At 49.8% G+C, this 23,075-nt stretch overlaps 1 protein-coding gene and 4 pseudogenes across 2 annotated transcripts; all 5 read left to right on the top strand.

Moving 5' to 3' along the window:
• The first annotated feature begins 549 nt into the window (after positions 1 to 549).
• On the top strand, positions 550 to 2,757 carry LOC115898635 (annotated as a pseudogene).
• A 2,761-nt stretch (positions 2,758 to 5,518) lies between these two features.
• Positions 5,519 to 7,678, top strand: LOC115898758 (annotated as a pseudogene).
• A 3,088-nt stretch (positions 7,679 to 10,766) lies between these two features.
• Positions 10,767 to 12,682, top strand: LOC104672931 (cancer/testis antigen 47B-like). Of its 2 annotated transcripts, none has more exons than XM_030934797.1 (3): positions 10,767 to 11,459; positions 11,592 to 11,676; positions 12,558 to 12,682. In XM_030934797.1, the coding sequence occupies exons 1-3, from the start codon at positions 10,767 to 10,769 to the stop codon at positions 12,680 to 12,682; spliced, it is 903 nt and encodes a 300-aa protein (XP_030790657.1). The 2 variants fall into 2 exon arrangements, with proteins under 2 accessions (XP_030790657.1, XP_030790656.1); XM_030934796.1 differs by having other exon boundaries at positions 10,767 to 11,486; positions 11,616 to 11,676.
• Positions 12,683 to 13,518: 836 nt separating this feature from the next.
• On the top strand, positions 13,519 to 17,557 carry LOC115898634 (annotated as a pseudogene).
• A 2,863-nt stretch (positions 17,558 to 20,420) lies between these two features.
• LOC115898776 lies at positions 20,421 to 22,559 on the top strand (annotated as a pseudogene).
• Positions 22,560 to 23,075: the final 516 nt, after the last annotated feature.

Genomic DNA, 23,075 nt, shown 5'->3' with positions numbered 1-23,075 from the left:
GCAAGACTTGTGTGGACCAAAAGGGCAGCCCTGGACACTAAGGCCTCAAAGAAAAGGTAGAGCTCGGCCGTGGACGGTGGCTCAGGCCCGTAGCCCTAGCACTTTGGGAGGCTAAGGCGGGTGGATCACAAGGTCATGAGATCGAGACCATCCTGGCCAATGTGGTGAAACGCTGTCTCTACTAAAAATAGAAAAACTAGCGGGGCGTGGTGGCCTGTGCCTGTCTTCCCAGCTACTGAGGAGGCTGAGGCAGGAGAATCACTGGAACCCAGGAGGCGGGGATTGCACCGAGCCGAGATTGTGCCACTGCACTCCAGCCTGGGTGAGCGAAGAAGACTCCGGTTTCAAAAAAAAAAAAAAAAAAAAAAAAAAGTCCGGATTCCGATTTGTCCTAGAGCTAAAGGCCTTGATCATTCACTGGACACAGAATACGTCAATCTGCAGTTTTCAGCAAATGGGCTTACAGCTCGCTGAGAGCCCCTCATTGACGCTTCCGGTCCCGCCCCCTGTCGCCTGCCAACCGGAATCTTTCCCGCCTTGTGTAAGTCCTCTCAGGCCAGCCTTGGTGGGGGGCTACTGGGATTCGCTCCTTGCCCTTCCCACCTTAGGGTGTCCTCTGAGACAGACTCTTATTCCCTCAATAAGGAGACAGACTCTTACTCCCTCAGCGGCCAAACCCTCGCCTCCCCTCAGCCGTAGCCACCTCAGTGGCCACCGTCTTCACCGCGGTCACCTCAGCCTGCTCGCCACCCCAGTTGAGGTACTGATTGGTGTCATGTCTGCCACAGGGGACCGACACCCAACCGAAGGGGACCAGGAGGCCCCGGTAAGCCAGGAGGGAGCGCAGGCCGAGGCGGCCGGAGCTGGTAACCCGGAGGGCGGCGACTCCGGCCCCGACAGTAGAGACATGGTGCCTGCGGCCGAGGTGGTCGGAGTCGCAGGGCCCATGGAAGGCCTCGGGGAGGAGGAGGGTGAGCAGGCGGCAGGCCTGGCCACAGTCCACGGGGTTGGGAGCGCCGAGGAGGACCCGGACATCGGGCCCGCGGCCGAGGAAGAGGAAGAGGAGGAGGAGGAGGAAGAAGAAGAGAGGAACGAGGCGGGCAACCTCGACCTGGCGGCGATCATCCGTCGCTATCCCCGCGGCGGGCATTAGTTTTGTGTTTCTGGATATGGTCCACTCCCTTCTCCTCCGCCTCTATCACAACGACCACATCGTGATAGCGAGCCGTCACCACAGCCGCCAGCTCTTGGGGCCCCGCGCTGCTGCACCCAACCGCAGGGGCGAGCCCTCCCTGCTGCTGGCGCTCCAGAGGCTGGGCGCGGGGGCCGCAGCCCTGGAAGGCCAGGGCCTGGGTCTGATCCAGGAGGCCGAGTCGGTCCCAGGGCCTGCGGTGCCAGGCGACCTGGCCGAGATGGCCAGGGAGCCCACAGAGGAGGCCGCAGAGGAGCCGGTGGAGGAGGCCACAGAGGCGGAGGCTGCAGAGGAGGCCACAGAGGAGAAGCCCGCAGAAGAGGCCGCAGAGGAACCGGTGGAGGAGGCCACAGAGGAGGAGGCCGCAGAGGAGCCGGTGGAGGAGGCCACACAGGAGGAGGCTGCAGAGGAGAAGCCTGGAGAGGAGGCCACAGAGAAACCGGCCGCAGAGGAGGCCACGGCCCCCGAGGGTGAGGAACGGGCTAGCGGCAGCAGTGGGGAGGTGGGGACCCGTGTGTCCAAGGGCTCTGGGCAGGGCCGCGGTGCGGACACAGCTGGGGAAGCGGGTGGTGAAGGGGGAGTCGGGGCCTCGGGTGGTGAAGCAGGGGTCGGGGCACTCCTGAAACTTAAGGCCGAATGTGTCCCAGTGAGTCGAAACCCAATTCTCTAACGAAATCTATGGTTTTGAGAAAACTTGCCGCCCTCTACCAAGCTGTATTTGATAGGAGATTTGAGATCGTCGATGCCATTTGCGAGCCCGCAGATGAATGGCCGGGTAGATAGGGGTTCGGGAGGGAGCTCTGCAGGAAACAGAAGGGATACCCGCACGCAGAGAACAGGCAAATGGCAGGCATCCTTTTGGATTCATGGCTTTTCAAAGTGTAAAGATTCGTAGAAAAGATGATCCTTCAAATGAAGTGATACAGGAGCCCTTGGTAAAACTGACACGTTCAGGGGGGTGAGGAACCAACGAGCTTCACCATAGAATTTGTCTTTTGAGGCAAACAAATATTTTCCCAACAAACTTCTGACCAAAAACACCGTAGAATGAGACCAGACCCGATGATTCAGATCTCTTCTCCAAAAACGAGAAATAATCAGCAACTTTGGGTGGGAGATTTACTGGAAAAAAGGGAGATAGTGTCCCTGTGGAAGTGATCAAGCAGGAGCAACGCCAGGGCCATGGAACTGTTGTGAGAACCAGTAGAACGGTGCCCAGCTATTCCTTCCTTAGTTAACCCTATCCTGCTTCTCCTGAGGGTGGGGTACGGGATGCCGCTGCTAGTTGTAAATTGGGCTGTATTTTCTGTGAATGTCTGGTCCCAATGTGTGTATTATTCTTCACTAAAGGAGTCACTAAATCTCAGCCTGAAAAGTGCGATGAAGAGGCCCAAGATGCTGCAGGCGAGGAAGAGAAAGAACAAGAAAAAGAGAAGGATGCGGAAAACAAGGTGAAAAAACTCCAAGGGGACCTAGATGCAGCAGAGAGGAAGCCGAGAAAATCCAGGTATCTGTGTATAGCTTTGAGAATCACTCGACTACTCCTGGCATTTACCTGTTGCTGATAGTTTTATTTAACAACAAAAAAGATTCCCAGTAAATTAATTAAGAAAAAGTTTAAAATTACCTTAAAAATTCAGTTTAGCTTACCTAAAATATTACTAGAATATTCATGTATCTAGTAATACGAACTGCAGTGTGTTCTGAAATATACTTCATGGCTACTCATTTGTTCATGTTTGAGGTGTTTCGTCGTCTAGCTGCAAGACTGCTAACAAGTGGTAAATGTATCAGACCTACTACCAAGACCAATATTTGTGTAGAAAACAGTTGCCAGACACAGCCACTAACTTGGCTGGGCCACACGCATTAGTTGGGCCGTCATTACTTGACCACAGAAATGCAGGCTCCCATAGTAACGAGGAGACAACTCAATGCCTTTTACAAAGTGACTACTTACAAATAGCAAAAGGCTAAGAATTTCAAGTAGGACCACATTGAATGACTAATACCTAAATATTTACTTAGCTATATATTTTTGTATTTTATGTCACAGTCAGATGAAAAGAATGTGTGTTTATCACTGAATTGGTAATTAAGTCTTAAGGTATATCTGTCTTTGAGTATATTTAAATGGTTAACATTTTTCTTTCTTATTTGTTTATTTATTTGCATTTTCACAGCCGTGTATTTCATAATAGCTTCATTCCCGCATGGTAGATATGGAAACCAAGGGTCTGGGAGGGTAAGGGAGTATCATTTGTGGAACCAGCACAGGCTGTTGAAGCCTGAGAGATTTATTTAAATCTCAGAATGGACCCTCATGTAGAAAGAAAAGCAACAAGCTTTTGTAGTGCTAGGCAGACAAGGTTGGTGTGACCATTTGACTGAAACCTTCAGTTCCACAAGCACCCTGATATCCAAGCTTGTGAGTTACAAAGGGAAAAGGTGGTTTTCTCTACTTGTTTAACATATAGCACACAAATCTTGCAGATATACACAGAGCTGGCCATTTTCTTCTATTTAGAAAGTCACTGGTGCTGGTTAATGTCGTGCTATTGTTTACTTTCTCTTCTTTCATCCTGCAGTTGGGAAGAATAGAAAGAAGACTCTGTTGTTCATTGTTTTTATTTTATTTTTTCAGATGCCTGTGGGAATTTTAACACACATCGTTGCAAAGTTGGTTACATCAAAAGTGATATCCAGTGACATCGAACTGTCATGCATGTATTTGACAGTGTTTGTTCAAGTTAAAAATAAAAGTTTGTTTTAAATGAATAAGCTGAAACGTGGGAAGATTTCTCAATAAATAGTGCTAACTCAGATCCTCCTTTACCTCTTTGTTTTGGCCCATCATTCCTTCATTGAAAAGTATTACTTTCCACCATTTGGTAAGATTGCTTGAAATTCTTTTACTACAGCCAAAAATCAAGTAAAATGTCAAGTTTAAAAACAATTTTTGAAAAGAGAGAGATGGGGCTCATCTTTAGATCTGTGTGTTGTGGCCACTGAGCACTTGTAATATGGCTAGCCTGATTTAATATGTGCCGTAAGTGTGAAAAAAATATTGCATATCTATTATTATTATTATTTTTTTTTTCTTTGAGTCTGAGTCTCGCTCTGTCACCCAGGCTGGAGTGTTGTGGCACCATCTCGGCTCACTGCAACTTCCACCTCCCGGGTTCCAGCAATTCTGCTGCCTCACCCTCCCGAGTACCTGGGACTACAGGTGTGCACCACCACACCCAGCTAATTTTTTGTGTTTTTAGTAGAGACAGGGTTTTCCCATGTTGGTCAGACTAGTCTGAAACTACTGACCTCAGGTGATCTGCCTGCCTCGGCCTCCCAACGTGCTGGATTACAGGCATGAGCCACCGCGCCCAGGCCCTTTTGGTGTTCTTTCTGCTTAGCTCTTATGAGATGAGTCCTTTTAAACAGTATCTATTTTTTTTCCCATTATTTGGAGGTTTGAAGTGAATTTGGCAGGATTCATTAAACACCTCCCAGTGTCTGTCATTTACCACCTCAGCACTCAGTGATGACTGCATCCATTTCAACTCTGCACATTCTTTTCTAAGTAGCATTGACTACATTAAATCACTGAAATTCTACGTCTCTTCTTGGGAGGTTTTCACAACTACTTAGGTCTGAACTAGGTAACATTTTTATGACACTATCTCTACTGGCATGAGCCACTACTAGGTGGAAATAAGTGGACTCTGTCAACATCTTGCAGTTCCCATACTCCAGGGTGCCTCCACATTGGACTTACTATAGTGTTACTAACCCTAAAATTAAAAGTGCAAGACTTGTGTGGACCAAAAGGGCAGCCCTGGACACTAAGGCCTCACAGAAAAGGTAGAGCTCGGCCGTGGACGGTGGCTCAGGCCCGTAGCCCTAGCACTTTGGGAGGCTAAGGCGGGTGGATCACAAGGTCATGAGATCGAGACCATCCTGGCCAATGTGGTGAAACGCTGTCTCTACTAAAAATAGAAAAACTAGCGGGGCGTGGTGGCCTGTGCCTGTCTTCCCAGCTACTGAGGAGGCTGAGGCAGGAGAATCACTGGAACCCAGGAGGCGGGGATTGCACCGAGCCGAGATTGTGCCACTGCACTCCAGCCTGGGTGAGCGAAGAAGACTCCGGTTCAAAAAAAAAAAAAAAAAAAAAAAAAGTCCGGATTCTGATTTGTCCTAGAGCTAAAAGGCCTTGATCATTCACTGGACACAGAATACGTCAATCTGAAGTTTTCAGCAAATGGGCTTACAGCTCGCTGAGAGCCCCTCATTGACGCTTCCGGTCCCGCCCCCTGTCGCCTGCTAACCGGAATCTTTCCCGCCTTGTCTAAGTCCTCTCAGGCCAGCCTTGGTGGGGGGCTCCTGGGATTCGCTCCTTGCCCTTCCCACCTTAGGGTGTCCTCTGAGACAGACTCTTATTCCCTCAATAAGGAGACAGACTCTTACTCCCTCAGCGGCCAAACCCTCGCCTCCCCTCAGCCGTAGCCACCTCAGTGGCCACCGTCTTCACCGCGGTCACCTCAGCCTGCTCGCCACCCCAGTTGAGGTACTGATGGTGTCATGTCTGCCACAGGGGACCGACACCCAACCGAAGGGGACCAGGAGGCCCCGGTAAGCCAGGAGGGAGCGCAGGCCGAGGCGGCCGGAGCTGGTAACCCGGAGGGCAGGCGACTCCGGCCCCGACAGTAGAGACATGGTGCCTGCGGCCGAGGTGGTCGGAGTCGCAGGGCCCATGGAAGGCCTCGGGGAGGAGGAGCGTGAGCAGGCGGCAGGCCTGGCCACAGTCCCCGGGGTTGGGAGCGCCGAGGAGGACCCGGACATCGGGCCCGCGGCCGAGGAAGAGGAAGAGGAGGAGGAGGAGGAGGAAGAAGAGAGGAACGAGGCGGGCAACCTCGACCTGGCGGCGATCATCCGTCGCTACCCCGCGGCGGGCATTAGCTTTGTGTTCCTGCATCTGGTCCACTCCCTTCTCCTCCGCCTTTATCACAACGACCACATCCTGATAGCGACCCGTCACCACAGCCGCCTGCTCTTGGGGCCCCGCACTGCTGCACCCAACCGCAGTGGCGAGCCCTCCCTGCTGCTGGCGCTCCAGAGGCTGGGCGCGGGGGCCGCAGCCCTGGAAGGCCAGGGCCTGGGCCTAATCCAGGAGGCCGCGTCGGTCCCAGAGCCTGCGGTGCCAGGCGACCTGGCCGAGATGGCCAGGGAGCCCACAGAAGAGGTCACAGAGGAGGAGGCTGCAGAGGAGGCCACAGAGGAGAAGCCATCAGAGGAAGACGCAGAGGAGCCGGTGGAGGAGGCCACAGAGGAGGAGGCCACAGAGGAGAAGCCCGCAGAGGAGGCCGCAGAGGACCCGGTGGAGGACGCTGCACAGGAGGAGGCTGCAGAGGAGAGGCCTGCAGAGGAGGCCACAGAGAAACTGGCCGCAGTGAAACCTGTCGCAGAGGAGGCCACGGCCCCTGAGGGTGAGGAACGGGATAGCGGCAGCAGTGGGAAGGTGGGGACCCGTGTGTCCAAGGGCTCTGGGCAGGGCCGCGGTGCGGACACAGCTGGGGAAGCGGGTGGTGAAGGGGGAGTCGGGGCCGCGGGTGGTGAAGCAGGTGTCGGGGCACTCCTGAAACTTAAGGCCGAATGTGTCCCAGTGAGTCGAAACCCAATTCTCTAACGACCTCTATGGTTTTGAGAAAACTTGCCGCCCTCTACCAACCTGTCTTTGATAGGAGATCTGAGATCGTCGATGCCATTTGCGAGCGCGCAGATGAATGGCCGGGTAGATAGGGGTTCAGGAGGGAGCTCTGCAGGAAACAGAAGGGATACCCGCACGCAGAGAACAGGCAAATGGCAGGCACCTTTCTGGATTCATGGCTTTTCAAAGTGTAAAGATTCGTAGAAAGATGATCCTTCAAATGATGAAGTGATACAGGAGCCCTTGATAAAACTGACACATTCTGGGGGGTGAGGAACAAACGAGCTTCACCATAGAATTTGTCTTTTGAGTCAAACAAATATTTTCCCAACAAACTTCTGACCAAAACACCGTAGAATGAGACCAGACCCGATGATTCAGATCTCTTCTCCAAAAACGAGAAATAATCAGCAGCTTTGGGTGGGAGATTTACTGGAAAAAAGGGAGATAGTGTCCCTGTGGAAGTGATCAAGCAGGAGCAACGCCAGGGCCATGGAACTGTTGTGAAAACCAGTAGAACGGTGCCCAGCTATTCCTTCCTTAGTTAACCCTATCCTGCTTCTCCTGAGGGTGGGGTACGGGATGCCGCTTCTAGTTGTAAATTGGGCTGTATTTTCTGTGAATGTCTGGTCCCAATGTGTGTATTATTCTTCACTAAAGGAGTCACTAAATCTCTGCCTGAAAAGTGGGATGAAGAGGCCCAAGATGCTGCAGGCGAGGAAGAGAACGAACAAGAGAAAGAGAAGGATGCGGAAAACAAGGCGAAAAACTCCAAGGGGACCTAGATGCAGCAGAGGGGAAGCCGAGAAAATCCAGGTATCTGTGTATGGCTTTGAGAATCACTCGACTACTCCTGGCAATTACCTGTTGCTGATAGTTTTATTTAACAACAAAAAAGATTCCCAGTAAATTAACTAAGAAAAAGTTTAAAATTAGCTTAAAAATTCAGTTTAGCTTACCTAAAATATTACTAGAATATTCATGTATCTAGTAATACGAACTGCAGTGTGTTCTGAAATATACTTCATGGCTACTCATTTGTTCATGTTTGAGGTGTTTCGTGGTCTAGCTGCAAGACTGCTAACAAGTGGTAAATGTATCAGATCTACTACCAAGACCAATATTTGTGTAGAAAACAGTTGCCAGACACAGCCACTAACTTGGCTGGGCCACACGCATTAGCTGGGCTGTCATTACTTGACCACAGAAATGCAGGCTCCCATAGTAACTAGGAGACAACTCAATTCCTTTTACAAAGTGACTACTTACAAATAGCAAAAGGCTAAGAATTTCAAGTAGGACCACATTTAATGACTAATACCTAAATATTTACTTAGCTATATATTTTTGTATTTTATGTCACAGTCAGATGAAAAGAATGTGTGTTTATCACTGAATTGGTAATTAAGTCTTAAGGTATATCTGTCTTTGCGTATATTTAAATGGTTAACATTTTTCTTTCTTATTTGTTTATTTATTTGCATTTTCACAGCCGTGTATTTCATAATAGCTTCTTTCCCACATGGTAGATATGGAAACCAAGGGTCTGGGAGGGTAAGGGAGTATCATTTGTGGAACCAGCACAGGCTGTTGAAGCCTGAGAGATTTATTTAAATCTCAGAATGGACCCTCATGTAGAAAGAAAAGCAACAAGCTTTTGTAGTGCTAGGCAGACAAGGTTGGTGTGACCATTTGACTGAAACCTTCAGTTCCACAAGCACCCTGATATCCAAGCTTGTGAGTTACAGAAGGAAAAGGTGGTTTCTCTACTTGTTTAACATATAGCACACAAATCTTGCAGATATACACAGAGCTGGCCATTTTCTTCTATTTAGAAAGTCACTGGTGCTGGTTAATGTCGTGCTATTGTTTACTTTCTCTTCTTTCATCCTGCAGTTGGGAAGAATAGAAAGAAGACTCTGTTGTTCATTGTTTTTATTTTATTTTTTCAGATGCTTGTGGGAATTTTAACACACATCGTTGCAAAGTTGGTTACATCAAAAGTGATATCCAGTGACATCGAACTGTCATGCATGTATTTGACAGTGTTTGTTCAAGTTAAAATAAAAGTTTGTTTTAAATGAATAAGCTGAAACGTGGGAAGATTTCTCAATAAATAGTGCTAACTCAGATCCTCCTTTACCTCTTTGTTTTGGCCCATCATTCCTTCATTGAAAAGTATTACTTTCCACCATTTGGTAAGATTGCTTAAAATTCTTTTACTACAGCCAAAAATCAAGTAAAATGTCAAGTTTAAAACAATTTTTGAAAAGAGAGAGATGGGGCTCATCTTTAGATCTGTGTGTTGTGGCCACTGAGCACTTGTAATATGGCTAGCCTGATTTAATATGTGCCGTAAGTGTGAAAAAAAATTGCATATCTATTATTATTATTATTATTTTTTTCTTTGAGTCTGAATCTCGCTGTGTCACCCAGGCTGGAGTGTTGTGGCACCATCTCGGCTCACTGCAACTTCCACCTCCCGGGTTCCAGCAATTCTGCTGCCTCACCCTCCCGAGTACCTGGGACTACAGGTGTGCACCACCACACCCAGCTAATTTTTTGTGTTTTTAGTAGAGACAGGGTTTTCCCATGTTGGTCAGACTAGTCTGAAACTACTGACCTCAGGTGATCTGCCTGCCTCGGCCTCCCAAAGTGCTGCATTACAGGCATGAGCCACCGCGCCCAGGCCCTTTTGGTGTTCTTTCTGCTTAGCTCTTATGAGATGAGTCCTTTTAAAACAGAATCTATTTTTTTCCCATTATTTGGAGGTTTGAAGTGAATTTGGCAGGATTCATTAAACACCTTCCAGTGTCTGTCATTTACCACCTCAGCACTCAGTGATGACTGCATCCATTTCAACTCTGCACATTCTTTTCTAAGTAGCATTGACTACATTAAATCACTGAAATTCTACGTCTCTTCTTGGGAGGTTTTCACAACTGCTTAGGTCTCAACTAGGTAACATTTTTATGACACTATCTATACTGGCATGAGCCAGTATTTCCAGGTGGAAATAAGTGGACTCTGTGAACATCTTGCAGTTCCCATACTCCAGAGTGCCTCCACATTGGACTTACTATAGTTTGCTAATCCTCAAATTAAAACCGCAAGACTTGTGTGGACCAGAAGGGTAGCCCTGGACACTAAGGCCTCAACCAAAAGGTAGAGTTCGGAGGTGGACGGTGGCTCAGGCCCGTAGCCCCAGCACTTTGGGAGGCCAAGGCAGGTGGATCACAAGGTCATGAGATCGAGACCAACCTGGCCAATGTGGTGAAACGCTGTCTCTACTAAAAATAGAAAAACTAGCCGGGCGTTGTGGCCTGTACCTGTCGTCCCAGCTACTGAGGAGGCTGAGGCAGGAGAATCACTGGAACCCAAGAGGCGGGGATTGCACCAAGCCGAGATTGTGCCACTGCACTCCAGCCTCGGTGACCGAGCAAGACTCCGGTCTCAAATAAAAAAAAAAAAAGTCTGGATTCCGAGTTGTCCTAGAGCTAAAGGGCCTTGATCATTCACTGGACACGGAACACGTCAATCTGAAGTTTTCAGCAAATGGGCTTAGAGCTCGCTGAGAGCCCCTCATTGACGTTTCCGGTCCCGACCCCTGTCGCCTGCCAACCGGAATCTTTCCCGCCTTGTCTAAGTCCTCTCAGGCCAGCCTTGGTGGGGGTCTCCTGGGATTCACTCCTTGCCCTTCCCACCTTAGGGTGTCCTCTGAGACAGACTATTATTCCCTCAATAAGGAGACAGACTCTTACTCCCTCAGCGGCCAAACCCTCGCCTCCCCTCAGCCGTAGCCACCTCAGTGGCCGTCTTCACCGCGGTCACCTCAGCCTGCTCGCCACCCCAGTTGAGGTACTGATTGGTGTCATGTCTGCCACAGGGGACCGACACCCAACCGAAGGGGACCAGGAGGCCCCGGTAAGCCAGGAGGGAGCGCAGGCCGAGGCGGCCGGAGCTGGTAACCCGGAGGGCGGCGACTCCGGCCCCGACAGTAGAGACATGGTGCCTGCGGCCGAGGTGGTTGGAGTCGCAGGGCCCATGGAAGGCCTCAGGGAGGAGGAGGGTGAGCAGGCGGCAGGCCTGGCCACAGTCCCCGGGGGCGGGAGCGCCAAGGAGGACCCGGACATGGGGCCCGCGGCGGAGGAAGAGGAGGAGGAGGAGGAGGAGGAGGAAGAGGAAGAGGAGAGTAACGAGGCAGGCAACCTCGACCTGGGGGCGATCACCCGTCGCCACCCCGCGGCGGGCATTAGCTTTGTGTTCCTGCATCTGGTCCACTCCCTTCTCCTCCGCCTCTATCACAACGACCACATCCTGATAGCAACCCGTCACCACAGCCGCCTGCTCTTGGGGCCCCGCACTGCTGCACCCAACCGCAGGGGCGAGCCCTCCCTGCTGCTGGCGCTCCAGAGGCTGGGCGCGGGGGCCGCAGCCCTGGAAGGCCAGGGCCTAGGCCTAATCCAGGAGGCCGCAACGGTCCCAGAGCTTGCGATGCCAGGCGACCTGGCCGAGATGGCCAGGGTGCCCACAGAGGAGGCCACAGAGGAGGAGGCTGCAGAGGAGGCCACAGAGGAGAAGCCCGCAGAGGAGGCCGCAGAGGAGCCGGTGGAGGATACCACTGAGGAGGAGGCCACAGAGGAGAAGCCCACAGAGGAGGCCGCAGAGGAGCCGGTGGAGGATGCTGCACGGGAGGAGGCTGCAGAGGAGAAACCTGCAGAGGAGGCCACAGAGAAACTGGCCGCAGTGAAACCTGTCGCAGAGGAGGCCACGACCCCTGAGAGTGAGGAACGGGCTAGCGGCAGCAGTGGGGAGGTGGGGACCCCTGTGTCCATGGGCTCTGGGCAGGGCCGCGATGCGGACACAGCTGGGGAAGCGGGTGGTGAAGGGGGAGTCGGAGCCTCGGGTGGTGAAGCAGGGGTCGGGGCACTCCTGAAACTTAAGGCCGAATGTGTCCCAGTGAGTCGAAACCCAATTCTCTAACGACCTCTATGGTTTTGAGAAAACTTGCCGCCCTCTACCAACCTGTATTTGATAGGAGATCTGAGATAGTCGATGCCATTTGCAAGCCCGCAGATGAATGGCCGGGTAGATAGGGGTTCAGGAGGGAGCTCTGCAGGAAACAGAAGGGATACCCGCACGCAGAGAACAGGCAAATGGCAGGCACCCTTCTGGATTCATGGCTTTTCAAAGTGTAAAGATTCGTAAAAAGATGATCCTTCAAATGATGAAGTGATACAGGAGCCCTTGGTAAAACTGAAACATTCAGGGGGGTGAGGAACCAACGAGCTTCACCATAGAATTTGTCTTTTGAGTCAAACAAATATTTTCCCAACAAACTTCTGACCAAAACACCGTAGAATGAGACCAGACCCGATGATTCAGATCTCTTCTCCAAAAACGAGAAATAATCAGCAGCTTTGGGTGGGAGATTTACTGGAAAAAAGGGAGATAGTGTCCCTGTGGAAGTGATCAAGTAGGAGCAACGCCAGGGCCATGGAACTGTTGTGAAAACCAGTAGGAAGGTGCCCAGCTATTCCTTTCTTAGCTAACCCTATCCTGCTTCTCCTGAGGGTGGGGTACGGGATGCCGCCGCTAGTTGTAAATTGGGCTGTATTTTCTGTGAATGTCTGGTCCCAATGTGTGTATTATTCTTCACTAAAGGAGTCACTAAATCTCAGCCTGAAAAGTGGGATGAAGAGGCCCAAGATGCTGCAGGCGAGGAAGAGAAAGAACAAGAAAAAGAGAAGGATGCGGAAAACAAGGTGAAAAACTCCAAGGGGACCTAGATGCAGCAGAGGGGAAGCCGAGAAAATCCAGGTATCTGTGTATAGCTTTGAGAATCACTCGACTATTCCTGGCAATTACCTGTTGCTGATAGTTTTATTTAACAACAAAAAAGATTCCAGTAAATTAATTAAGAAAAAGTTTAAAATTACCTTAAAAATTCAGTTTAGCTTACCTAAAATATTACTAGAATATTCATGTATCTAGTAATACGAACTGCAGTGTGTTCTGAAATATACTTCATGGCTACTCATTTGTTCATGTTTGAGGTGTTTCGTCGTCTAGCTGCAAGACTGCTAACAAGTGGTAAATGTATCACACCTACTACCAAGACCAATATTTGTGTAGAAAAACAGTTGCCAGACACAGCCACTAACTTGGCTTGGCCACACGCATTAGTTGGGCCGTCATTACTTGACCACAGAAATGCAGGCTCCCATAGTAACGAGGAGACAACTCAATGCCTTTTACAAAGTGACTACTTACAAATAGCAAAAAGCTAAGAATTTCAAGTAGGACCACATTTAATGACTAATACCTAAATATTTACTTAGCTATATATTTTTGTATTTTATGTCACAGTCAGATGAAAAGAATGTGTGTTTATCACTGAATTGGTAATTAAGTCTTAAGGTATATCTGTCTTTGAGTATATTTAAATGGTTAACATTTTTCTTTCTTATTGTTTATTTATTTGCATTTTCACAGCCGTGTATTTCATAATAGCTTCATTCCCGCATGGTAGATATGGAAACCAAGGGTCTGGGAGGGTAAGGGAGTATCATTTGTGGAACCAGCACAGGCTGTTGAAGCCTGAGAGATTTATTTAAATCTCAGAATGGACCCTCATGTAGAAAGAAAGCAACAAGCTTTTGTAGTGCTAGGCAGACAAGGTTGGTGTGACCATTTGACTGAAACCTTCAGTTCCACAAGCACCCTGATATCCAAGCTTGTGAGTTATAGAAGGAAAAGGTGGTTTTCTCTACTTGTTTAACATATAGCACACAAATCTTGCAGATATACACAGAGCTGGCCATTTTCTTCTATTTAGAAAGTCACTGGTGCTGGTTAATGTCGTGCTATTGTTTACTTTCTCTTCTTTCATCCTGCAGTTGGGAAGAATAGAAAGAAGACTCTGTTGTTCATTGTTTTTATTTTATTTTTCCAGATGCCTGTGGGAATTTTAACACACATCGTTGCAAAGTTGGATACATCAAAAGTGATATCCAGTGACATCTAACTTTCATGCATGTATTTGACAGTGTTTATTCCATTTGAAAATAAAAGTTTGTTTTAAATAAATAAGCTGAAACGTGGGAAGATTTCTCAATAAATAATGCTAACTCACATCTCTCCTTTACCTCTTTGTTTTGACCCATCATTCCTTCATTGAAAGGTATTACTTTCCACCATTTGGTAAGATTCTTTGAAATTCTTTTACTACAGCCAAAAATCAAGTAAAATGTCAAGTTTAAAACAATTTTTGAAAAGAGAGAGATGGGGCTCATCTTTAGATCTGTGTGTTGTGGCCACTGAGCACTTGTAATATGGCTAGCCTGATTTAATATGTGCCGTAAGTGTGAAAAAAATATTGCATATCTATTATTATTATTTTTTTTCTTTTTTTTGGACTGAGTCTCGCTCTGTCACCCAGGCTGGAGTGTTGTGGCACCATCTCGGCTCACTGCAACTTCCACCTCCCGGGTTCCAGCAATTCTGCTGCCTCACCCTCCCGAGTACCTGGGACTACAGGTGTGCACCACCACACCCAGCTAATTTTTTGTGTTTTTAGAAGAGACAGGGTTTTCCCATGTTGGTCAGACTAGTCTGAAACTACTGACCTCAGGTGATCTGCCTGCCTCGGCCTCCCAACGTGCTGGATTACAGGCATGAGCCACCGCGCCCAGGCCCTTTTGGTGTTCTTTCTGCTTAGCTCTTATGAGATGAGTCCTTTTAAAACAGTATCTATTTTTTTCCCATTATTTGGAGGTTTGAAGTGAATTTGGCAGGATTCATTAAACACCTTCCAGTGTCTGTCATTTACCACCTCAGCACTCAGTGATGACTGCATCCATTTCAACTCTGCACATTCTTTTCTAAGTAGCATTGACTACATTAAATCACTGAAATTCTACGTCTCTTCTTGGGAGGTTTTCACAACTGCTTAGGTCTCAACTAGGTAACATTTTTATGACACTATCTCTACTGGCATGAGCCACTACTAGGTGGAAATAAGTGGACTCTGTGAACATCTTGCAGTTCCCATACTCCAGGGTGCCTCCACATTGGACTTACTATAGTGTTGCTAATCCTAAAATTAAAAGGGCAAGACTTGTGTGGATCAAAAGGGTAGCCCTGGACACTAAGGCCTCAAAGAAAATGTAGAGTTCGGCCGTGGACGGTGGTTCAGGCCCGTAGCCCCCGGCGCTTGGGAGGCCAAGGCAGGTGGATCACAAGGTCATGAGATCGAGACCATCCTGGCCAATGTGGTGAAACGCTGTCTCTACTAAAAATAGAAAAACTAGCGGGGCGTGGTGGCCTGTACCTGTCGTCCCAGCTACTGAGGAGGCTGAGGCAGGAGAATCACTGGAACCCAGGAGGTGGGGATTGCACTGAGCCGAGATTGTGCCACTGCACTCCAGCCTGGGTGACGGAGCAAGACTCCGGTCTCAAAAAAAAAAAAAGTCTGGATTCCGAGTTCTCCTAGAGCTAAAGGGCTTTGGTCATTCATTGGACACAGAACACGTCAATCTGAAGTTTCCAGCAAATGGACTTAGAGCTCGCTGAGAGCCCCTCATTGACGCTTCCGGTCCCGCCCCCTGTCGCCTGACAACCGGAATCTTTCCCGCCTTGTCTAAGTCCTCTCAGGCCAGCCTTGGTGGGGGCTCCTGGGATTCGCTCCTTGCCCTTCGAACCTTAGGGTGTCCTCTGAGACAGACTCTTATTCCCTCAATAAGGAGACAGACTTACTCCCTCAGCGGCCAAACCCTCGCCTCCCCTCAGCCGTAGCCACCTTAGTGGCCACCATCTTCACCGCGGTCACCTCAGCCTGCTCGCCACCCCAGTTGAGGTTACTGATTGGTGTCATGTCTGCCACAGGGGACCCGACACCCAACCGAAGGGGACCAGGAGGCCCCCGGTAAGCCAGGAGGGAGCGCAGGCCGAGGCGGCCGGAGCTGGTAACCCGGAGGGCGGCGACTCCGGCCCCGACAGTAGAGACATGGTGCCTGCGACCGAGGTGGTCGGAGTCGCAGGGGCCCATGGAAGGCCTCGGGGAGGAGGAGGGTGAGCAGGCGGCAGGCATGGCCACAGTCCCCGGGGTGGGAGCACCGAGGAGGACCCGGACATCGGGCCCGCGGAGAAAGAGGAGGAGGAGGAGGAGGAAGAAGAGAGGAACGAGGCGGGCAACCTGACCTGGCGGCGATCATCCATCGCTACCCCCCGGGCGGGCATTAGCTTTGTGTTTTCTGGATACGGTCCACTCCCATCTCCTCCGCGTCTGTCCCAACGACCACATCGTGATAGCGAGCCGTCACCACAGCCGCCAGCTCTTGGGGCCCCGCGCTGCTGCACCCAACCGCAGGGGCGAGCCCTCCCTGCTGCTGGCGCTCCAGAGGGGGCGCGGGGGCCGCAGCCCTGGAAGGCCAGGGCCTGGGTCTGATCCAGGAGGCCGAGTCGGTCCCAGGGCCTGCGGTGCCAGGCGACCTGGCCGAGATGGCCAGGGAGCCCACGAAGAGGCCACAGAGGACCGGTGGAGGAGGCCACAGAGGAGGAGGCTGAGAGAGGCCACAGAGGAGGAGGAGGCCGAGAGGAGCCGGTGGAGGAGGCCACAGAGGAGGAGGGCAGAGGAGAAGCCTGGAGAGGAGGCCACAGAAACCGGCAGAAGAGGAGGAGAAGAGGGGAGGAACGGGTAGGGCAGAGGGGGAGGTGGGGAGGGTGGAGGGCAGGGGCAGGCGGGCGGACACAGTGGGGGGGGGGGTGAAGGGGGGGGGGTCGGGGCGGTGGTGAAGCAGGGGTCGGGGCACTCCTGGAAACTTAAGGCCGAATGTGTCCCAGTGAGTCGAAACCCAATTCTCTAACGATCTATGGTTTTGAGAAAACTTGCCGCCCTCTACCAACCTGTATTTGATAGGAGATTGAGATCGTCGATGCCATTTGCGAGCCCGCAGATGAATGGCCGGGTAGATAGGGGTTCAGGAGGGAGCTCTGCAGGAAACAGAAGGGATACCCGCACGCAGAGAACAGGCAAATGGCAGGCATCCTTTGGATTCATGGCTTTTCAAAGTGTAAAGATTCGTAGAAAGATGATCCTTCAAATGAAGTGATACAGGAGCCCTTGGTAAAACTGACACGTTCAGGGGGGTGAGGAACCAACGAGCTTCACCATAGAATTTGTCTTTTGAGGCAAACAAATATTTTCCCAACAAACTTCTGACCAAAACACCGTAGAATGAGACCAGACCCGATGATTCAGATCTCTTCTCCAAAAACGAGAAATAATCAGCAGCTTTGGGTGGGAGATTTACTGGAAAAAAGGGAGATAGTGTCCCTGTGGAAGTGATCAAGCAGGAGCAACGCCAGGGCCATGGAACTGTTGTGAAACCAGTAGAACGGTGCCCAGCTATTCCTTCCTTAGTTAACCCTATCCTGCTTCTCCTGAGGGTGGGGTACGGGATGCCGCTGCTAGTTGTAAATTGGGCTGTATTTTCTGTGAATGTCTGGTCCCAATGTGTGTATTATTCTTCACTAAAGGAGTCACTAAATCTCAGCCTGAAAAGTGGGATGAAGAGGCCCAAGATGCTGCAGGCGAGGAAGAGAAAGAACAAGAAAAAGAGAAGGATGCGGAAAACAAGGTGAAAAACTCCAAGGGGACCTAGATGCAGCAGAGGGAAGCCGAGAAAATCCAGGTATCTGTGTATAGCTTTGAGAATCACTCGACTACTCCTGGCATTACCTGTTGCTGATAGTTTTATTTAACAACAAAAAAGATTCCCAGTAAATTAATTAAGAAAAAGTTTAAAATTACCTTAAAAATTCAGTTTAGCTTACCTAAAATATTACTAGAATATTCATGTATCTAGTAATACGAACTGCAGTGTGTTCTGAAATATACTTCATGGCTACTCATTTGTTCATGTTTGAGGTGTTTCGTCGTCTAGCTGCAAGACTGCTAACAAGTGGTAAATGTATCAGACCTACTACCAAGACCAATATTTGTGTAGAAAACAGTTGCCAGACACAGCCACTAACTTGGCTGGGCCACACGCATTAGTTGGGCCGTCATTACTTGACCACAGAAATGCAGGCTCCCATAGTAACGAGGAGACAACTCAATGCCTTTTACAAAGTGACTACTTACAAATAGCAAAAGGCTAAGAATTTCAAGTAGGACCACATTAATGACTAATACCTAAATATTTACTTAGCTATATATTTTTGTATTTTATGTCACAGTCAGATGAAAAGAATGTGTGTTTATCACTGAATTGGTAATTAAGTCTTAAGGTATATCTGTCTTTGAGTATATTTAAATGGTTAACATTTTTCTTTCTTATTTGTTTATTTATTTGCATTTTCACAGCCGTGTATTTCATAATAGCTTCATTCCCGCATGGTAGATATGGAAACCAAGGGTCTGGGAGGGTAAGGGAGTATCATTTGTGGAACCAGCACAGGCTGTTGAAGCCTGAGAGATTTATTTAAATCTCAGAATGGACCCTCATGTAGAAAGAAAAGCAACAAGCTTTTGTAGTGCTAGGCAGACAAGGTTGGTGTGACCATTTGACTGAAACCTTCAGTTCCACAAGCACCCTGATATCCAAGCTTGTGAGTTACAAAGGAAAAGGTGGTTTTCTCTACTTGTTTAACATATAGCACACAAATCTTGCAGATATACACAGAGCTGGCCATTTTCTTCTATTTAGAAAGTCACTGGTGCTGGTTAATGTCGTGCTATTGTTTACTTTCTCTTCTTTCATCCTGCAGTTGGGAAGAATAGAAAGAAGACTCTGTTGTTCATTGTTTTTATTTTATTTTTTCAGATGCCTGTGGGAATTTTAACACACATCGTTGCAAAGTTGGTTACATCAAAAGTGATATCCAGTGACATCGAACTGTCATGCATGTATTTGACAGTGTTTGTTCAAGTTAAAAATAAAAGTTTGTTTTAAATGAATAAGCTGAAACGTGGGAAGATTTCTCAATAAATAGTGCTAACTCAGATCCTCCTTTACCTCTTTGTTTTGGCCCATCATTCCTTCATTGAAAAGTATTACTTTCCACCATTTGGTAAGATTGCTTGAAATTCTTTTACTACAGCCAAAAATCAAGTAAAATGTCAAGTTTAAAACAATTTTTGAAAAGAGAGAGATGGGGCTCATCTTTAGATCTGTGTGTTGTGGCCACTGAGCACTTGTAATATGGCTAGCCTGATTTAATATGTGCCGTAAGTGTGAAAAAAATTGCATATCTATTATTATTATTATTATTTTTTCTTTGAGTCTGAGTCTCGCTCTGTCACCCAGGCTGGAGTGTTGTGGCACCATCTCGGCTCACTGCAACTTCCACCTCCCGGGTTCCAGCAATTCTGCTGCCTCACCCTCCCGAGTACCTGGGACTACAGGTGTGCACCACCACACCCAGCTAATTTTTTGTGTTTTTAGTAGAGACAGGGTTTTCCCATGTTGGTCAGACTAGTCTGAAACTACTGACCTCAGGTGATCTGCCTGCCTCGGCTCCCAACGTGCTGGATTACAGGCATGAGCCACCGCGCCCAGGCCCTTTTGGTGTTCTTTCTGCTTAGCTCTTATGAGATGAGTCCTTTTAAAACAGTATCTATTTTTTTTCCCATTATTTGGAGGTTTGAAGTGAATTTGGCAGGATTCATTAAACACCTTCCAGTGTCTGTCATTTACCACCTCAGCACTCAGTGATGACTGCATCCATTTCAACTCTGCACATTCTTTTCTAAGTAGCATTGACTACATTAAATCACTGAAATTCTACGTCTCTTCTTGGGAGGTTTTCACAACTACTTAGGTCTGAACTAGGTAACATTTTTATGACACTATCTCTACTGGCATGAGCCACTACTAGGTGGAAATAAGTGGACTCTGTCAACATCTTGCAGTTCCCATACTCCAGGGTGCCTCCACATTGGACTTACTATAGTGTTACTAACCCTAAAATTAAAAGTGCAAGACTTGTGTGGACCAAAAGGGCAGCCCTGGACACTAAGGCCTCAAAGAAAAGGTAGAGCTCGGCCGTGGACGGTGGCTCAGGCCCGTAGCCCTAGCACTTTGGGAGGCTAAGGCGGGTGGATCACAAGGTCATGAGATCGAGACCATCCTGGCCAATGTGGTGAAACGCTGTCTCTACTAAAATAGAAAAACTAGCGGGGCGTGGTGGCCTGTGCCTGTCTTCCCAGCTACTGAGGAGGCTGAGGCAGGAGAATCACTGGAACCCAGGAGGCGGGGATTGCACCGAGCCGAGATTGTGCCACTGCACTCCAGCCTGGGTGAGCGAAGAAGACTCCGGTTTCAAAAAAAAAAAAAAAAAAAAAAGTCCGGATTCCGATTTGTCCTAGAGCTAAAAGGCCTTGATCATTCACTGGACACAGAATACGTCAATCTGAAGTTTTCAGCAAATGGGCTTACAGCTCGCTGAGAGCCCCTCATTGACGCTTCCGGTCCCGCCCCCTGTCGCCTGCCAACCGGAATCTTTCCCGCCTTGTCTAAGTCCTCTCAGGCCAGCCTTGGTGGGGGGCTCCTGGGATTCGCTCCTTGCCCTTCCCACCTTAGGGTGTCCTCTGAGACAGACTCTTATTCCCTCAATAAGGAGACAGACTCTTACTCCCTCAGCGGCCAAACCCTCGCCTCCCCTCAGCCGTAGCCACCTCAGTGGCCACCGTCTTCACCGCGGTCACCTCAGCCTGCTCGCCACCCCAGTTGAGGTACTGATTGGTGTCATGTCTGCCACAGGGGACCGACACCCAACCGAAGGGGACCAGGAGGCCCCGGTAAGCCAGGAGGGAGCGCAGGCCGAGGCGGCCGGAGCTGGTAACCCGGAGGGCGGCGACTCCGGCCCCGACAGTAGAGACATGGTGCCTGCGGCCGAGGTGGTCGGAGTCGCAGGGCCCATGGAAGGCCTCGGGGAGGAGGAGGGTGAGCAGGCGGCAGGCCTGGCCACAGTCCACGGGGGGGAGCGCCGAGGAGGACCCGGACATCGGGCCCGCGGCCGAGGAAGAGAAGAGGAGGAGGAGGAGGAGAGAAGAAGAGAGGAACGAGGCGGGCAACCTCGACCTGGCGGCGATCCGTCGCTATCCCGCGGCGGGCATTAGTTTTGTGTTTCTGGATATGGTCCACTCCCTTCTCCTCCGCCTCTATCACAACGACCACATGTGATAGCGAGCCGTCACCACAGCCGCCAGCTCTTGGGGCCCCGCGCTGCTGCACCCAACCGCAGGGGCGAGCCCTCCCTGCTGCTGGCGCTCCAGAGGCTGGGCGCGGGGGCCGCAGCCCTGGAAGGCCAGGGCCTGGGTCTGATCCAGGAGGCCGAGTCGGTCCCAGGGCCTGCGGTGCCAGGCGACCTGGCCGAGATGGCCAGGGAGCCCACAGAGGAGGCCGCAGAGGAGCCGGTGGAGGAGGCCACAGAGGCGGAGGCTGCAGAGGAGGCCACAGAGGAGAAGCCCGCAGAGAGGCCGCAGAGGAACCGGTGGAGGAGGCCACAGAGGAGGAGGCTGCAGAGCAGGCCACAGAGGGAGGAGGCCGCAGAGGAGCCGGTGGAGGAGGCCCACAGGAGGAGGCTGCAGAGGAGAAGCCTGGAGAGGAGGCCACAGAGAAAGAGAAACCGGCGCAGAGGAGGCCACGGCCCCCGAGGGTGAGGAACGGGCTAGCGGCAGCAGTGGGGAGGTGGGGACCCGTGTGTCCAAGGGCTCTGGGCAGGGCCGCGGTGCGGACACAGCTGGGGAAGCGGGTGGTGAAGGGGGAGTCGGGGCCTCGGGTGGTGAAGCAGGGGTCGGGGCACTCCTGAAACTTAAGGCCGAATGTGTCCCAGTGAGTCGAAACCCAATTCTCTAACGAAATCTATGGTTTTGAGAAAACTTGCCGCCCTCTACCAAGCTGTATTTGATAGGAGATTTGAGATCGTCGATGCCATTTGCGAGCCCGCAGATGAATGGCCGGGTAGATAGGGGTTCAGGAGGGAGCTCTGCAGGAAACAGAAGGGATACCCGCACGCAGAGAACAGGCAAATGGCAGGCATCCTTTTGGATTCATGGCTTTTCAAAGTGTAAAGATTCGTAGAAAGATGATCCTTCAAATGAAGTGATACAGGAGCCCTTGGTAAAACTGACACGTTCAGGGGGGTGAGGAACCAACGAGCTTCACCATAGAATTTGTCTTTTGAGGCAAACAAATATTTTCCCAACAAACTTCTGACCAAAACACCGTAGAATGAGACCAGACCCGATGATTCAGATCTCTTCTCCAAAAACGAGAAATAATCAGCAACTTTGGGTGGGAGATTTACTGGAAAAAAGGGAGATAGTGTCCCTGTGGAAGTGATCAAGCAGGAGCAACGCCAGGGCCATGGAACTGTTGTGAAACCAGTAGAACGGTGCCCAGCTATTCCTTCCTTAGTTAACCCTATCCTGCTTCTCCTGAGGGTGGGGTACGGGATGCCGCTGCTAGTTGTAAATTGGGCTGTATTTTCTGTGAATGTCTGGTCCCAATGTGTGTATTATTCTTCACTAAAGGAGTCACTAAATCTCAGCCTGAAAAGTGGGATGAAGAGGCCCAAGATGCTGCAGGCGAGGAAGAGAAAGAACAAGAAAAAGAGAAGGATGCGGAAAACAAGGTGAAAAACTCCAAGGGGACCTAGATGCAGCAGAGGAAGCCGAGAAAATCCAGGTATCTGTGTATAGCTTTGAGAATCACTCGACTACTCCTGGCATTACCTGTTGCTGATAGTTTTATTTAACAACAAAAAAGATTCCCAGTAAATTAATTAAGAAAAAGTTTAAAATTACCTTAAAAATTCAGTTTAGCTTACCTAAAATATTACTAGAATATTCTGTATCTAGTAATACGAACTGCAGTGTGTTCTGAAATATACTTCATGGCTACTCATTTGTTCATGTTTGAGGTGTTTCGTCGTCTAGCTGCAAGACTGCTAACAAGTGGTAAATGTATCAGACCTACTACCAAGACCAATATTTGTGTAGAAAACAGTTGCCAGACACAGCCACTAACTTGGCTGGGCCACACGCATTAGTTGGGCCGTCATTACTTGACCACAGAAATGCAGGCTCCCATAGTAACGAGGAGACAACTCAATGCCTTTTACAAAGTGACTACTTACAAATAGCAAAAGGCTAAGAATTTCAAGTAGGACCAC

This window comes from Rhinopithecus roxellana, chromosome 7 (assembly GCF_007565055.1).
Source record: "Rhinopithecus roxellana isolate Shanxi Qingling chromosome 7, ASM756505v1, whole genome shotgun sequence".
Classification (NCBI taxonomy): domain Eukaryota; kingdom Metazoa; phylum Chordata; class Mammalia; order Primates; family Cercopithecidae; genus Rhinopithecus; species Rhinopithecus roxellana.
This window is presented reverse-complemented; position numbering and strand designations above follow the sequence as displayed.

Excerpts from the sequence above, each read along its gene's own strand:
- LOC104672931 (XM_030934796.1), top strand. The coding sequence starts at position 10,767 with ATGTCTGCCACAGGGGACCGACACCCAACCGAAGGGGACCAGGAGGCC. Across the intron at positions 11,487-11,615 it reads AGGAGAAGCCCGCAGAGGAG|GAGGCCACAGAGAAACTGGC; the intron begins GCCGCAGAGGAG and ends AAACCTGCAGAG. Across the intron at positions 11,677-12,557 it reads GGAGGCCACGACCCCTGAGA|GAGTCACTAAATCTCAGCCT; the intron begins GTGAGGAACGGG and ends TCTTCACTAAAG.